General features: G+C 46.0%; 1 protein-coding gene across 1 annotated transcript in view; it reads left to right on the top strand.

Moving 5' to 3' along the window:
• Positions 1-17340, top strand: part of PTPRN2 (protein tyrosine phosphatase receptor type N2) — a gene marked incomplete at both ends in the record, with an annotated part of 656586 nt that overhangs the window by 543886 nt on the left and 95360 nt on the right. The window contains one exon of the mRNA XM_084279942.1: positions 5248-5460. Within this exon, the coding sequence (XP_084136068.1) occupies positions 5248-5460 (213 nt within the window). The remainder of the gene's footprint in view (positions 1-5247; positions 5461-17340) is intronic.

A 17340-nucleotide genomic window follows, 5' to 3' on the forward strand; every position in this document is an offset into this window, starting at 1 on the left:
TTCTTATTTTACTGGGGAAGGAGGTGTGTTTGGGGGAAATCTGTAGGTTTCCTGGGGCCAGATCAGGCTCCTTCTGACGTAAAGTGTTTCTCTGGTTTTCTAATAATCTAATGAAACTTAATCAGCATAGTGTATCTCAGCCTATGTCCCAGCTAACCTTACGGAGGGAAATCACAAGGAGGGAATTTAGGTTTATTTAAGCAAGCAGACATACACAGATGTGTGTGTATGTATGAATATATATTATATATATCTCTCCATACACACCCACACATATCCCTTTCTTCATGCTTTCTATATTAAGGAAATAATACACATATCCTTTATATCCTGTTCTAATGTCAGTGGCTGCAACTGTTAGCAAAGAATCCTCTTAAAAAAAAAAAAACCATACCAAAACCTGATGAACTAAAACTTATTTTAGTGAAGTTGATTTTTAAGAATAATGATTTTCTTGTAGAATTCTTCTGCCTAGGCACTTTTTTCCCTCCTTGAATGGCAGATTTGCAAGTACAATTTCATCTGCACAGAGGAACAATAGCTTTCAGTTGCACAAAGGATTTCTCCCACCCTGAATCCAAACCACAATGCCTCTTGCTCTGATAATAGCTTCTGAAAAGATTTTGTAATGCACAGAATTAATACATGATTATTTCCACCTCACTTCTCCCATTTATTAGATTCTATAGTGAATTCCAAATTAAAAATAGCACCTCTTGAGTTTTTTAACGTTCTAATATTTTGAAACAAATCCTATCCCGAAGTTCATCTTTTTGCCCATGTTTACACAGAAATCTGCATTTTTTTAAATTACTGCTTAGAAACAAAGCTGTCTAATACAAATGTAAAACCCAAAGCATGCAAAAATTGAAAAAAAAAAGCCCAACTTGGCGTTGGGATTTTTTTAGAATGAATCATATTGCAAATCTCTTGCAAACTGGAAGAGGTTGGGGGCAGGAACTGGCGAACTGGGTTGTAAACCAGGAACGTCTTTTTTAATTTATGAAGCAAAACAAAACCTCTAGTTCAGTTCGATTCTTGCTTCAGCAAGGACCAGAGTCAGGCCTCGTGTCCTAAAGGAAATAATGAAGTGTAATTCTGCTGAGGCATCTGGAAGGTGAGCTTTCACATCACTGCATGGGGAGCTCCTCTCCACTCTTACAAAGACTTCCTTGCGCACTTCCAACATAGGTGTGAGAACTTATTTACATGAAAGCCTACATTAAATATTTACTGACATTTGCCTGGAATTCGTTTGAAATGTCGGCTGTTCTGCTGCATCATGGGATGACACCGCAGAACGGGACACTGCTCTTTGATTAGAACAGTGATTTGTGACTCCAGCGCTATGGCTGCTCTAGTTACTGACTCACTTTTGGGTGTATATATAAAATAACGTGCTGTCGAGGGACTGGGAAAGCCTCCATGAGATCAGATCTTAGGCATTTTTTCTTCCCTTTAAAAAAAAAAGAATAGAAAATTACAACCCATGACAGGAGTGGGTACATCATGCAAACACTGTTGAATGTAAGTGGTAGGTGTAATGTTCTGAGGGTAAATCTTTGCCTTCTAGCATTTCAGCTCAGGCCAGTCATTTAAAAACATGGAGGGAATGGCTGAACATCTCCAAAACCTCTGTATTTGGAGTCACTTCCCTAAGCCATCCGCTTAGGAATGAGTTGATTTTCCTTCCCTGATTCTCTGTGATACCACACAATTTTCCAAGGAGAAAAATCATTCAGAGGAGTGTCAATATATTCTGTTATATAAAGTTTTTAAAATGCACAGTTATATGTAGCTGAGTTTAATATTTAATTACGTGTAATTTATGTGGTCTATTTATCTGTTAAGCCTGGGGGTGGTGGTGGGGGGAGAAGGTGATTTGTTTTTCTTGTTATGCAACAGCTATTGTTCCCCTTCCAGCCCAGGCACACACACCATGGCAGCCCCAGCCAGCACAGGGAGAGGTGTTCTGCTTTAAAAGACATCCGACTGTAAATGTCAAATTCATAAATATTTAAACATTTTTCTTTCAATTTCAAGTCAAGTCTGACAGGACGCCTCTAATTAACCCTGGGCTCCGTTTCAGGCTGGGGCCTTATTGCAGGGAGGAATCCGGGGGTCTAGGTGAGGTGGGGAAATCTGTGCTCCTGACTGGGGGGAGGGAGGAAGCTGGTAACTAACTCGGATTAATTTTTACTCTTTCGTAATTTGATGTTTGGACAGACATCAAGCAAGATGAAAGGGCAGCGGGTTTCTCCAGCTGAGTTGGGGGCAGTGGTGGCCGTTTCCCGAAGGGTCTCCTGATGGAGCACTGCCGGGGGGGGGGCCGGGACCCCCGCTGCCCTCTGCAACACCGGGTGCCCCCAGCCCGGAGCCGGGCGGTGGGGCTCCACCGTCGGTTTTAGCCGGCGGATTATGCGGGGTCGTGCAGCTGGCAGCAGTCACCAGGGTGTTTCCCGGGGGCGGCGTGGGGGCTTCCCGAGGTGCTCCTGAGCACCAACCGTCCCCTCCCCCGGAGGGAGGGCGGGAGGGGAGCCCTCCGCTCCCCGATGGCAGAGGCTCCGGAGGCGCTCCCTGTGAAGCGGGAGGAAGGAAGGAAGGAAGGAAGGAGCGGGGAAACGGACCGGCGGTCCCATCCCAGAGCCCCTGTCCCTTCCCCGCCAGCCGCTCCGACGTGGCGAACGCCACCGGGCTGCCGTGCAGGCGGAGAGCGGCGGCTAATGGCCGTGCCCGTCTTCCCCTTCCCTCCCGTTGCGGGGCCGCCAGCCCCTTACAGAGCAGGGAGCGTCGGGCGGGCGGTGGCGCCGGTTCCCTAGACGGGTCGCTCTTTGCAAGTGCCCATCACTAGGGACGCGGCTACACTGGCTGCCCACTGAGGATGCTTACCGGTGTGTTAACAATGCTTAAACACCCTACGGAAGGGCTCAAACTCTTCCCCGTGTTTCTCGTTCCCGGGTGCCGCCGTTCGTGGGGGCCGTGCAGGGTGTCTCGGCGAGCGCTTCTTTTGTTAAGAGTAGTGAGCTCCGGGGACGGCAGCTGCCGGGAAGTTGGAAACATCTAAAATCACTATAACTACAGGGAAGAAAGGCAAGCACGCCCTTTTTCTCCCTCGTGTTTACTCGGGGCATTTGACAGCACTTTGCTCCCATCACTGTCATTGTTTCTCTCGCACAGCCCTTTCTCCGGGTGCCTGTGCGGCTCCCACACGGCAACCGGAGAAGGGAAACGGTTTAAAGCCGCGGTTGTGAAAGCAAGAGAGAGGAGAGATGCAGAAGTGCCCGAAACTACCCGCCGGCCTCTTCCTTGCTGCCGGCGGCGATGTCCTGCGCGCTCCCGGGGTCCGACGCGGGGAGGGCGGCCCGAGCCGCCCGGGAAGCGGGGCCGGTCCGCGGGGGGTCCTGGGGGGAGGCAGAGGGGGGCAGCTTGTCCCTGCCTTGCTGATGGGAGACCAAACGCCGCGGCGAGGCGGATTAACGTCCCGGGGCGCAGCTCTCGGGGAGGGGGCGCCGGCACTTTCGCGGGCGCTGCCTATTTAGATGCAGATTGCGACCTCTGGCCCCGAGGGGACGACGGCCTTTCACGGAGATGCTAATGGCAGAGCGCAGCAGCCCTTTACCCCCCCGGGCCCCCGGGGCCAAGGCGGCGGGAGCTGCCGTCGGTGCTGCCCCTCGCGGGTCTCCTTTGCAAACCCCCCCCCCCCCCCTTCCGCCCTTCTTCCCCCGCGCGGTGCGGAGGGCGGGCAGCGGTGGGGGCCGAGGGCGCGCTCCCCGCGGTGCGGCCGGGGCAGGTGCCCAGCTGTGCCACGGAGCCGGGGAGGGGGTGTGGGGGGGACGGGACGCGGGAAGGCGGCCTCGGAGCCCCTCTCTCCCCCCCACCCCGGGGCCGGGGCGATGGGTTGGGGGGCGGGGGGGAGCCCCGTCCTCCTGGTGGCTGTTGGGATTTGGAGGAGGGGCCGGCTGCGGTTTAGGGGAGGGGAGGCAGGGAGGCGGCGGGTCCGGCGGTGGCTGCGCGGGCGCGGAGGCGGGCGGCACATGCCTGGCCCCGGCGAGCCCTGCGCCCGCCCCCCGCCGCCCGGGGTTTACAAACCCGGCAATCCTCCTCCGCTCGGCGCATCCAGGCAAGAAAATCCGGGAGTCTTATTGAACCTGCATTTCCATTAACTCAGCCTCAGCCCCGGCTAATCCGCAGCACTGAAGGCAAGGAGGCTAATTAATGACAAGCTTTTACAGTCAAGACCAGCGATAATTGCTTTGGTGGCCTTTATGATTACAAGATAAAAATGGACCGGGCCTGACATAAGAGCCACTGTGTACACTGCAAGACAGGAGGAAATTAAGAGCTGGCTAGCTGAATACGGAGCAGAAAATTACTAATAGAGGAGAGATAATGAATAGGCCGGCTAGGCATTCATGGGGAAAAATCCATTTTGTTACCACGCGAAATTAGGTGGTGGAAAGGAGTTTGCTAATTGTTCTCATCTTGTAGCAACCAGGACTGAGGCAGGGGCGTGCTTTTCAATTCATTTCCCTGGTAATTGTGAAAGGGGGAATGCAGGCCAAATGAGTCTTGCTGCAATTTGCGCGCCTGGTCTTTTCATTTTCATGTTGCGTTTTTAATTGTTGCTAATATAGCTTATAATGAAGCTAATGAGGGGAAATTATTGTACAACTTTTTAGCACATGGAGACAAGTGAAATGCACTAGAAGGATTCTCTCCTATAGCTGCAAAAATAATAGTAATCTGGAGGAGTTTGAAACTATCGGGCTTTTTTATCGTTTTCCTTCTACAACAGACAAAAGGAAGGACCGCCACCTACTCTTTTTTTTTCTTCTTCTTCTTTTTGTCTCTGTTGTTCCTTGTTTTATTTTTCACTCCGAGAGAAAAAAATAATCGGATTTTCCCTTGCTGCCCCCCCGGCAGCCCCTGGCCCTGGATGCGGTCCTGCGGGGCTGTGAAGGGGGAAGCAGCGGGGAATGGGGTGGGGGGGCGCGGAGCTGCGGGGCGCGCCGCGGTGCTTGCGCGCAGCCAGCGCGCCCGCCTCCGCCTTTCGGTAGTTAAATGGAAGCCGCCGGGAGGGGAGGGGATGGAGGGGGCATGTCGGCAGTGCTGTCCCTGCCCGTCCGTTCGCCTCCATCCTCGGCTGAAAGTTAGCGCTGCCGGAGGTTTCCCCCGACGGGGTCTTCCCCCTCCGCGCTCCTCCGCGACCGCGCAACTCAGGCGCTACCTCTCTCTCCTCCCCTGCAGAAAAGCCACGTCCCGCCGCTCCCGCAGCGCGGGGAAGAGGCAGAGTCCGCCAAATTCCTCCTCCTCACCCTCCTCTCCCTCGCCTGCATCGCCGGGGTCCTGGCGGCGTCGGGGGTCGCCTACTGCCTCCGCCACCGCGCACATCACCGCCTGAAGGAGAAGCTCTCGGCCCTGGGGGCTGACGCCGGCTCCGACGCCCCCGCTGCTTATCAGGTAAGGACCAAGCTTTCCTCCTCCGGCCCGGCTCCCGCGGGGTGCCCCGCGGACCCCCGGGGGGACCCTTCTCGTATTGGGAGCCGAGGGGGTGGGTTTGTTTCCGACGCTGCCCACCCCCCGCACCCCCCCACACCCCTCCTCCCCGCTCCATTCATACTCCCGCGGATTCACTGTAGCAGCTTTTTACTGCTGGGTGTTAATCTTGGCTGTTCTGGCGGGTGCTGTAAATGCGTGCCTAATTAGAGACATTAAAGAAAGAAGAAGGGGGGGGGGGGAAGAAAGCAAGCAGCCCTTGCCATTGAAATTCTCTGAAAAATAACATTAATATCCATAATCTGTCACCCCTGCCACTATTAATAACAAAAAATCTTTAACGTTTATGAGGAATGGATTGCACGGTTATCTGGAGATGTCTCTCTTTTTGAGTAATCGACTTCTTCAGGGTCTGATATGAAAAGAGCCTTTGACCCGATCTGTTGCCACCTTCTGCCATTATTCAGATAAAATGAAATCTAATGCTGATAGATGGGGAGGGAAACCAGGACTGGGTCTGGGAGAACAATGGTAGCGGATGCGTACCCAGGAATACGGGAGGGCTGCACTCAGGTTTCCTGAAATAAATCAGAAACCTCCAGCTTTCTCTTTCGGTTTCAAAAGTATTGGGTGGAGAGACACTCTGCATCCTCCTGAAGTTTGTTTTGGATCATGGCTCTTATTTCTCGGTGCGTTAGTGGTGGGGTAATGCATGTGTTATGGTCGTATACCACACAGCTGTCTGCTGTCCTCAAATATTTGGAGAGCAACCAGGAAAAAGAATTTAAGAATGTGTAAACATTGTTGCGGTAGTATCCGTGTCTGCTTGTGCACCCGGAGGGTCTTGCTAATGGCACTCTTCTGTCAAGTTTTATTTTACCTTCTTGTTCTGCTTAGGATCAGACATTATGGCCTTTCTGTATTCTGGAGTTGAGATGGATTAACACTGGCAGTCGGGAGTCATACGGGAATAAACTCATATTTCCTCACAAAGTTTGGGTCTGCCTGTACCTCTTACATGTAAAAGATGTAATGTGTTAAGTACGTCTCCACAGGCTGGGTCCAGGGAGATTTTGGTACAGAATGATAAATACGAATGTTTCTGTAACAATTAGTATCTTCAGGAAAGGTTTCGGTTTTCAGTTTAATTGCAATGTTTACTGATTAAAAAAAAAAAGTAAAATTACATCTTTAATGACTTGTAAAGCCAGAGAGAGCAAGAGCATTTCCAGTGGAAAAAAGGAGTGTCCTCCAGATCAAGTCTGAACAAAACAGCAGTTTGTCGGATTAGTTTTGTTGGCCAAAGAGACCATGGCCATAAATATTTTTGTTTGGTTTTAGTAAAGAACTTGCCTTGGCTTACAGAGGCAATAGGTAGACTTTTTCTCCTCTTAAACGTGAATACAAGAATTCTTAATTTTTTTTTAAAAGCCCTCCAGGTTCCAAAATCACACTTGAAACTGAATTTGTGATAATTAACAGGACAATCTTCCTACTGACAGCTCTAATTAATAGTATCTGTAATTAAAATCGTGCCCTTCCAGCAGGAAAATTGTTTGAATTTCTTGGAGTGACCTTTTTTGCCATTTCTCCTGGGAGTATAGTGGTTAAGTTGATATTGATTTTATAATGAGCTCTGGTTTGTTTAATAAGAATCTGTAATCCAGACACTAAATGAAATGTGTGCTTCATTTCTTCTTCCCAGAGTTATATATATTTTAAAATCTTCCTAGTTAGATCTGAGAGTGACATTTTTCTGTTTAAAAACAACGATGACGCTTTGAGGATGCTTCTCAGTTTTCCAACAGCAAGACTGTGCTAATGTTCTTTGTTCCTGACCTTTGGGCCCAGTCCTAACCACCTGACTTCTTAAACAGTTCCATTGGCTTTTCAGGGGAACTGTAGTCATGAGTGGGAGGAAAAATGTTGTGGGGTTTGTTTTTTTTTTCTTTTCCTTAAATACAAAGGTTTCTAAGGGCTTGGCTCTCCTCCCGTGGAAGTAAATGGGAATTTTGCCATTTGTTTCAATGGCAGCAGTAGGAGGCCCCAGTGCAGGCAGACAAAATACTCGGGCAGTTTTGATGCTGCTAAGTAGCGTTTTATCAAAATGACTCACGGAGCCTTGAACTATTCACGTGGATTTGAAGAGAAACGGGATTGAGTCCTATTCGCATCATCAAAATCCCTTTCTGTTGAGCTGTGTTAAATGCAACGGATATCTGGTGTGATGCATGGTTTGGATAACATCAGTTTGGGCTCGGAAAAGCATCAATTATCTTTTTCTTCATCTTCACCGCTACTCATCGGGGAATAATGTAGCCTGTATTAATACAGAGGAGGGAAAAGGCAGATAGCTTTGAAAACTGTACCTACTTTGTTCTCTTCTATTAACTGTTTCCCACGTATCTACTCAGTTCACTCGGTGTATTTTAAAAATACGAAATGTTTCAGCAGCTACTGCCACTAGACTTTAAAGCACGGTACTCCACTATGTGGCTGTGTACAGTTTAAGTGACAATTCAGATTATTTTTTTTTTAATATGAAGGGGGGGGAGATTGGTTGTATAAAAGGGCCTAGTGGCCCAAAGTGATTCAGAGAGAACTCTGAAATATCACTTCGATTCACATGCTTCTCAAAATGTCAGTGGTTTATGTCTTCACATAAACAAGACTGACCTAAATTTTCAAGATTTAGCAGAAGCATTTTTCATCCTAACCCAGTTCAGCCAGGAGAGTTCATTCGGGGTTTTACTCCTCCTTTTCTCACCCTGTGAACTTCCAAGAGTTTTTTCCCACAGATGCTGTTTGGTTTTTTGGTTGGGGTGTGTGTGTCCTTGTTTTGGGGTTTTTTTTTGCCCCCTTCCTTTCTCATTCACACAGTGCAATTCCAGCTTGAGAAGGGAAAAACAGACAAACCCTATTGTCAGGCAATTAGCATCTTGGCTGCAAAGTCCCCCATTCCTGTGTCGTAGTCCCCTCACCAGAGCTGTATTGCCTGTCACACAACATCACTTTCCCTTGGGCACTCACCTGCTAGCACCAGCAGTTCTTGTGTGAGCTCATTTCACTTCTAGCACAAGTATTTCTGGTGTAGGTGAAGGTAGAAGTGACCAGCCTCAGGCAGGACAGCCAATGCCGTTTGAAAGTTGAAGCAAGGAAATCAGATCTCCGTAGTGGCTTTAGTAAGCTGCTGAACGGCCTGATACCACTCAGGGGGTGAGCCTGGTTCTTCTGATGTTTGGTGAGGCAAGCAGCTGGCTTTCAGGGGGTTCAGTGAGGTCTGGGAGACTAAACCTAGTTAAAGACTAAGTTGCACTAGGAAGGGTAGCTACACAATTCAACTTCATTTATCCTTGAGTCACTGAGCAACAGAATTCTAGGCTGGTTTAATTAGCAGCTAAGGAGCTTTTCAAAATTAGTGGAAGGAGCGTATCTCGGAAAACGTTGCATGTGCCTAGAGCTCATTTTGTACATAAAGGCAGGGAATTTTTTGCGTACCTTTTGGAGACGACTCCTGTCCTTTCAAATCGCACTGTGTAGTGATTAGATAAGTCAACGTTAGCGTTCGGGGATGACTAAAAAGAGGCTCTTAGTGCCTCCGCGATGCTCCTGCGCATGCGCACACCTCCACCCGTGTTTTTAATTGTTGCTCGTGTTGCTTTGATCTTCTTTGAAAAGCAAGTTTAGCATTCTGCAAGCCCACTCTCTGGTCTGGGAGATTAGGGCCGAAGCGTTTTAGGAATTTTTCGAGAGACACTCTTTGATTTATTTCACAACACTGAGCAGATTTTCTTCGTGCACTTTGAAGCCTTTAGAACACAACCCAGAGAAAAACGGGCATTCAGACATCAGGGGCGGGCTGCAAACAGGGCCACTAAGTGCACATCTTACTTGTCACTGCTCCCATTAGTGAGCAATTTATTAATGTAATGAGTGTACGTTAGTGACTGCTACTATTTAGGGATGCTCTGTTTGATTCGGGGTGATGTATTTGTGAGTCCAGCTGAACCCTGGCTTTTGACCCCCCCGTGTGAGGAAGGCTGGGCTGTGCGAGACGTTAAATCATCAGCATATTTTACACTTTGTGCTGCAGAACTTTACTTTGAGCCTGGTCTTCTGCATCACTGATAATGCTCTGCAAAACGTTGGCCATAATGGAATTTAAAGGCAAAAGCGAAAATGCACTGAAGCTGGCTTCGGAAAGCCTGCCCTTTAATATTTTATGTCAATAACATTCTTTTTTTTTTTTTCGTTTTCCTTCATCTCAGCCAACAGAACTTCCTTTAAAAAGCGAGGGGGCAAAGACCAAGCAGTTTACAATGAAGTTCCTTCTTAAGCTGCCTGAAGTATTCAAGGTTACATGAGCCGTGCACTGTCAGTGCAGCTGGATTACATCATCAGCTGTTTCAAAAACTTGTTCAAATAACTTGATCTGGCAGGCATATAATTGTAAATTATATGTTATATTCTACATTATTACATGTATTATATTATATATAAATTATATATTCCTTTGTCAAATGCAGGCTTGTTAATTGCATGATCCTTCCGGATTCAAAGCCACTAAAATCTTCCCAGTGCTTTTAAAGGTTTAACCCTGCTGGTAGTTTTGATTAGAGATGTTAAGAACATAATATTTACAATGTTTCCAATAAATATTTTGCTGCAAATATTTTAAAAGGCTCCAACTCAAAGAATCCACTGGCAACATACCTCTCCTTAATCATCCCACCTCTTGTGTGTGTTTAAATACGGATAATTCATTACCTGGAATACGGCTTCAAGTTTTACACTCCAGACTAGCTTCCATAAGCAAATGTTGTTACAGTATTAGACCTGGCTGTTACAGTAATACTGCATATCAACTCCTTAGAAAGTTGGTTATGAAGTTGAATGAAAAAGAAGAGGAAAAAAAAAAAGAAAAAGGGAAATTTTGCTGTTCTTATTTATCAAGTTCTTACTAATATTCAAATTGCCACCCAGATTGGGGCCAAAGTAAGCTGGCAAACTGGGGTTAATCAGTACCGTGAAGTATTACCTCATGGCTACATTAAACTGTCGTTTCCAAGGATCCTTGCTACACTTAAGCAAAAAAGATCTCACTGAGGAGGAAGTGTATTCAGTCAGGACCTTCGAGTAAGGAATACATTTAGTAAGGGTTTTGTGTAGATGAAAATTTTGCCTCAGGGCTGAATGCTATAGAGGGCTCACTTGTGTTTTCTTCTGGGAAAACAAAGGGGATAACGCATTTTCAATCTTTTGTTTCCCTGTGCCCTTATTAAAAGAGAAAAGGTCACCTCGTGTGACTATGTAAAACAACAGGACAAACTGTAATTGTACTAAGACTGACCTGGGGAGATGTATATATCAGAAGACTCTTTTTTTTTTTTGTTCATTTAAGTCTGCTTATTGTATACATGTAGCAATTTTCTCTTAAAATACTTAGGAACCTGTAAATACTTCCTATGTGATGTTGTTACATAGATCATTGTACTTTAAAATAAGACAGTTTTCACAATGTCCATGCCTAGCAATCACAGGAGAGAAGAAAGAAGTGGGGAGTGTTTTCGGGTGATCAGAAGAGAGCTTACCTTATGTTGGAACACTGAAGTCAGGCAGTGGATGGCCGAAGCAGAGTGGGGCAAAACAGGAGGCATGCAAATAGGGATGTAACTTCTAATCTGTTTTTTATCTGGTTAGTGTTTGGAACAATCCACAATCCCCGTAGTGCAGTAAACTGTGTAATTCCTTAACCTTGCTTCCTGTGGTAGCCATAAAATTGGGTTAAATAGTAGTAATGTTCAAAATAGCATTTCAGAATAACGTGTGAGTTTGTAAAAGAGCAGAAATTTGTCAAATGTGCTTGTTTATCTAACGCGCCTGTTTGATAAATTGGGATATAAATACATGGGGAAAAAAAGGGATGTTTGCTACTGTATCCCTAGCATTAAAATAAATTTTAAAATACTGCTTAAGGAGAAACGCCTGTTTTAAGTGCTCACTGGCACAGATTTCAGGGGACACTTCAGGAAATCTGTGCTTTGGCTTGTCATGTCCATCTGTGAGGGGCAGTGCTCTCCCATCGCCCCCCACTCTGCTCTGCCCAGTGCTCCAGCACAGGCAGCCCCATGGGAACCACGCTGGCTGCGTGTGAGAGGTTCATTGGGCTTGTTACGAATGATCTTCCTCCAAGATTTTCTTATCTAAGGAGGTAACTTTTGTAAATTACTCTGTGTTGGAGAAGTAGACTTGCCCTGAACAGAGGGAGGTTTTACCTCTGCAGCTCAGGTCCTGGGCTGCTGCAGAAATGACAATGCAGTAACACTCCTTACATTAGAGCGGAGAGAGAGGTGTTTTTGCAGGCATGGAAGGAAAGTTAGTAGACATGTGGCATCTGCCTGGAGTACTTGGATGAGAAGGTGCCATATGGATTTAAGTTTGAGTAATATAACCCATTTTTTTAAATGTAGTTGTCTGCTTGTCTGCATAGGACTAGGAAAGTGTCAGAGGGAAGGTAAGGTGATGTTCACCCTCTCCCCTTACCTAGCTTTGTTTATTTTATCCTGTCCAAATTATATGGTGTTTGAGCTTGGTGTTTTGTGGAACAAGGACCAAGATGCTCCAAGCATCAGCAGTATAATTTTTGTGTATTTAGGATGTTAGAAAATGCTAAGGAAAAAATAGGAGGGGAAATGAAGTTAGTGACTCATGTTTAGTTACTGGGAAATCCAGAGTCCTTACCCAAACTGGCATTTCTTAGAAATGTGCTGGAGGTACTCTGGACTTGCAGGCTACATCTTGCCTGCTAAATTAAATGAGTAAATGAGTAAATTGTTCAAATGGCCCTGGCACTATTTCAGGCCAAGCCACCCAACTTTCTCCCAAATAGTTTCTCAGCATGTTTAGCACAGGACAAGAAAAAGACTTATGTTCATTCACCAGGCAGCTTTCTTAATAGTTTGGCATTGGCCACTACATATTAGAGGGTGTGAGTTACTCGTCCTAATTCTCCATCCTGGATTGCTGAGGTTCCTGCTCCCCAGCATCCTGCTCCCAAGCATCCTGCTCCTGCTTCAGAGCCACTTCCACCCATCCCTGCTGCACCGCGGGCTGTTTGCCAGCTGAGCGTGGGCTGGTTCTGGATAAGTACAATGGATTGTCTCCCTCTGGTAAATTGATTGTGTCCCAGTGCCTGTACGTTATAAAAAAAGCCAAAGATAACCACAGCCTTGCCTAATGGGCTGGAGAGTATTTGATCTGCAGTCCCAGGCAGTACATCATCTCAAGTGTCCTGATTTCTTTCTGGAATAACTATACTGTCTTCAGAGGCATTTTTGTCTGATGTAATGTAGAGGATAATCAGGCCTGTCTTTCTTACACACTTCTGCCCTTTTTTTCTGTTTTAGGATTTTCCTTTTTCTTTCAGAGCAGCTCTGTTATCATGCTTCAGGTTTGACACATTCCTCTATTGTATATTCTCTGAGAGCTCAGCAGCTAACACTGCGATCTGGCTTGCTGAGCCTTTCATATTCCCTCAGAGAGCTGCGCTAGGAAAAAAAAGTACATTTTTTAAAGTTTTTAAGTGGGAAGTTTTTTGGTTTTTTTTATTTGCAGAATGAATCTTGTATCAGGGTCGTGTTCCCTAGAAGAGAGTAGTATAATTTTGTGTATACAGAGAACTGTTGTAGATGATGTTTGTCGGTTCTTGTAGGACCACGTTGCCTGCGAGCAGGAACAGGTTGCAGTTCATTCTCTCAAGTCTGCAAGGTATATAAAAAGCATTCTTCTTACTGTTTTCTTCTGGGTACATCTGCTCATCCTGCGCATCGGTCTCAGCGGTGGGCAGTGAAAGAAAAGAGGAGTGGGGGATGCGGTGTCGCTTCATTTTTCTCTCCTTCTCTGTGTGGGCAGGGAAGACGTGCTGTGCAGGTCCATGTCCTGCCCAAAGCCAGAAAGATCTCAGCTTCAGGGACCTCTTGTCCTACCTGCCCTGTGTGTTGTGCTTGGCCTCAGTGAAGGATTTGAAGCTGACTGCAGCCACCTAAGGTTTTACTCTGGTAAATCCATACGGACTCGGCTGTTTTGTGGGACAAACGAACAAAAGTAGGTCTCAAATCCTCAAATTTCCTCTGCCCGTAGCCCTGTTGTGCTGCTTCTACAGGGAGGCAGATGTTGCAGGTTGACTATTGGGGGGCACACTGTGATGTTGTCTCTAATTCTACTGTGGTATAAACTCTTCAGAGAAGAAATTTGGGTAGAGCAGACTGGAGTTCTCGTGGAGTCACACTGCTCAGCTGCTCCAGGCTTCCCAAAGGCACAAGTGAGAGGTGGTATCTCAAACAACCTCGGGACCGCACGTGACACATGAGGGCAGGGGGACTCAGGGACAGCCTGTGCGCAGAGCCACAGCAAGTTGGATGTTGAGGATGTGATTTATGTTGACTGGACAAGAAGCCTCATTTCATTCATCTCAACAGCGCCAAAGCTGCAGCTCCAGGGATGAGGACCTACTATCCAAGCTGTTTTCCTTTTTACATATTTTTACATGCACAAGAGAGCTCTAAATACTTTGTAGCAGCTCAAAGAACTGTACAAGAAAATTTGAGTGGTTTCATGCACAGCAGCAAGGTACAGCAAAGGACCGAGGCAGCTCAGCTGATCTCTTTGTGTGGTGACTGTTGCTGTACGAGCTATCACAGTGCTGGTGCACGTCACTGCAGTGTAAATAGCTGGGGCATTCCTGCAGCCCTTTGCCTTTCCGTTCAGATTCTCAGCGTTCGACATGCAGATCCAGGTTTCATCACTTGTATTCTTACAGAATAACTAAACCAAGACTCTGGAAGAGGAGCTTAAAAGAACACACATACACACACACCCCCGCCCCAGAAGTTAAATCTTTCAGAGAACCAACATTAATTTGAGAGGTTTGGAAGGGAACGGCTTTTGAATTGGAGAAAATCAAATCTAGTGTAGGTGGCTTAGCCAAAGGAGAAGATGCATGAGGTGGTCTCTAAGCTTTGCTGACCAGTTTCTAGACTTTTGCTAAAGACAAATGAGGGACATTTTACTGATGTTTGCTGACTGCATTCTGAACAAGCAAAGATTTTGATCAGGGAAACAGTTTGTTATTTTTTTTTTTATTTCAAGCTGATAAAAACCTATTCATTTTTAGTGCAGTTTTTATTTATCTGTTATCATCTACCTAACCTGGCTGCAGGCTTCTTGATGATCCCTTTTTTGTCCTTCTACATAAGGCTGCTGCTGCTGCTTTGCAGAACTATGTTCTGGCAGCATCTGAGAGATGTCAGAAGTGGCTGATCTCACTCTCCAAAGCAGGAACAGCTCATCGTTATCATTAGAGAGCTCAATTTTGGCATTGAGTTTACATGCTTACCTTGACTGATTAGAGCCCTCTTCCCCATATCAAATATTACCTAACTTGGAGATTTCTGCATCTCATGCAGGTGGGAAGTTTTTTCCATGGCTGTGCTGTCTGTCAACAGCAGAGGTATATGGTTTGAAGTGGGCTGTAGCAGAGCCATAACTGCCAACCCTACCCATTTTCTAGTACTGCTGGTGTGAACATCCCCCTAATCTTCAAAAACATATCAGGCAGAATATTCACATGTCAGAGAAATACTGATCTTTCCCACTAATTATGATTAGAAGAATGAGGAAGAGATGAAAAGGAAAAAGTGAGTATGCTGCTGCTTTTCTGACAGCGTGGGGGAAGAGAAACTTGGATTTTACCTTTTCCTAGCAACTCAACTGGAGTTCATCCTGGCTTCCTGTGAAAGAAAAATGCCTCATGTGGAGTGAAAAGGTGTGATTTGCTGGAAGAAGTTTTTTTAGTGGATCACAGTGAAAGGTGCCTGTGGCTGGCTGTCCACTTAAGATTGGAGGAGAAATGTGATGGAGATTAACACAGTTTTAGGAGCCAGAACAAACTACATAGGTAAATTCATGTTACTTAGTGAAATTATATCATACAGCATCTCCCTCCGTACTCTGGGGAAATAATATGTACAGTGAAATGGGAATGTGAGCATGTAAATTCCATATACCGTCACCCACAAGAGTGAAATAAAGAGCTGCAATTCCTAATTAACCTCACTGGAAAGCTCTTGGGTGTGAAGTTAAGACATACAGAAGGGTTGCCTAGCAAGCTGTTCCAAATTTCAGCTTCTTTTTGAAGGTCTGGGTCAACCCAGTGGCTCTCCAGGCATTGTTGACTAGTAATTTTGTTTGCTTGTTTGAGGGCTTTAGAAGTTAATTAAGTATAAATCAATGCTTGAGGCCTCTGTGAGTGCTGGTCACTCCATCTCCAAAGGAATGCTGCAGGAATGGAGAGAGTGAGGAAAAGGTGACAAGAATGATTAAGGCCATGGAAAACTCATATGCAGAGAGATTGACAAAACCAAACCAAACAAAAAAAAAACCCCAACCTGGATTATTTCTTCTAAAACAGTCACAAGTGACAGTATGGGAAAGAAATAAAGTATATAAAATGAGGATCTGACAAAAGAGTGAAACTCTTGATCTCTCTTCTGCCTTACACCAGGGCAGAGATGTTCAGTTATATTAAATACATAAATAAAAGACTACAGAAGAAAAGCTATCTGCGTAACACAGCTGTAACATGTAACACTGGTTCTGCAGAATGTTGATGCACAAGCTCTTGGAAAGAGTCTCAAACACCAAAGAAGCACATGAGAAAAAATATTCCAGGTAACGAAACAGCTGCTGATGTTTTGGAGGATGTCTGCAACTTCATGCCTCGGGTCTTCGAATAATCATGAATGAAGAGGTGGCTGTTCTAGGCACACACCTGCCTTGTACATGTTTTCCTGTGCTGTCTTTGTGGTGCTTCTTACAGACAAACTGGTGCATGGTGGAGAGGTCCAAGGGTGGCGTAACAACCCCTGTGCTTGCCTGAGTCGGCAAGGGAAACCCAGGAGCTTCAGGCCTGGCCAAGGAACTAGTTATTTTCTTTGAAAGCAAACACAGATATTAACTCCTTGCTGCTGCTGTGGGGTATTTATTGGAAACAGTGCCATGGGGCAGGGTGGGGGTGGTGGGGAGGTCTGCAGCTCTTCTCTGGGCGGTCAGCACCAGGGGACACCACGATTCAGTTGAGTGTGGCTGTAGAGGCAGGGAGAGCCCAAGAGAAATGTGTGTTTTTGCTCTTATTCCTGCTTTTTCCAAAGTACTGTCTCCCTGTCTCTCTGACCATCAGCACTGAGTATTAAACCCTCCTGAGTTTTTCCTGTATCTCCTGTGGTACTAATAAGTGAACCTGTAGAAATATTGACCAACATTTTTAATCCACGAGGACCATGGTGGCATTTGATAGAAACATCTTTCCTCAGAGATACAGTGTCACTCATACGTGCATACTGTTTTTCCTCATGGTTTAGTAGAGTTTCTTACCAAAGCTTTGGTTTCTAATAACCGGCTCTGATTAAATAGCAACTTTGTGCTTTACAGATTCTTTTTCTTCCACTGTTTCCCTGCTCACAAAGTCTGTGTTTGCTTTTCCTAGCGGACTTGGAGCGCTTTCGTTTTTGTTTTCTGTGCGGAATGGTTGGAGAGCAATGACTCCAGTTTTCAAATCAGGAGAGGGTAATGACTGGCAATTTCAACTGTCATGACAATGAGGTTATGAAAAAAATCCCTGTCGCTGGTGGCCATCCATGATAAATACTTCCTTATCCCAGCATTGCTTCTTCTGTGTACAGTCATCTTCTATGAAAAACAAAATGTATTTGAGGTTATTAGAAGTTTCCAGGACTTGTTTTTGCAACTCTGCCTGATTTTAGTACCTCTGTTACCCAGTCAGTTACA

The sequence above is a fragment of the Gallinula chloropus genome (genome assembly GCF_964237585.1).
Source record: "Gallinula chloropus genome assembly, chromosome: 2".
NCBI lineage: Eukaryota > Metazoa > Chordata > Aves > Gruiformes > Rallidae > Gallinula > Gallinula chloropus.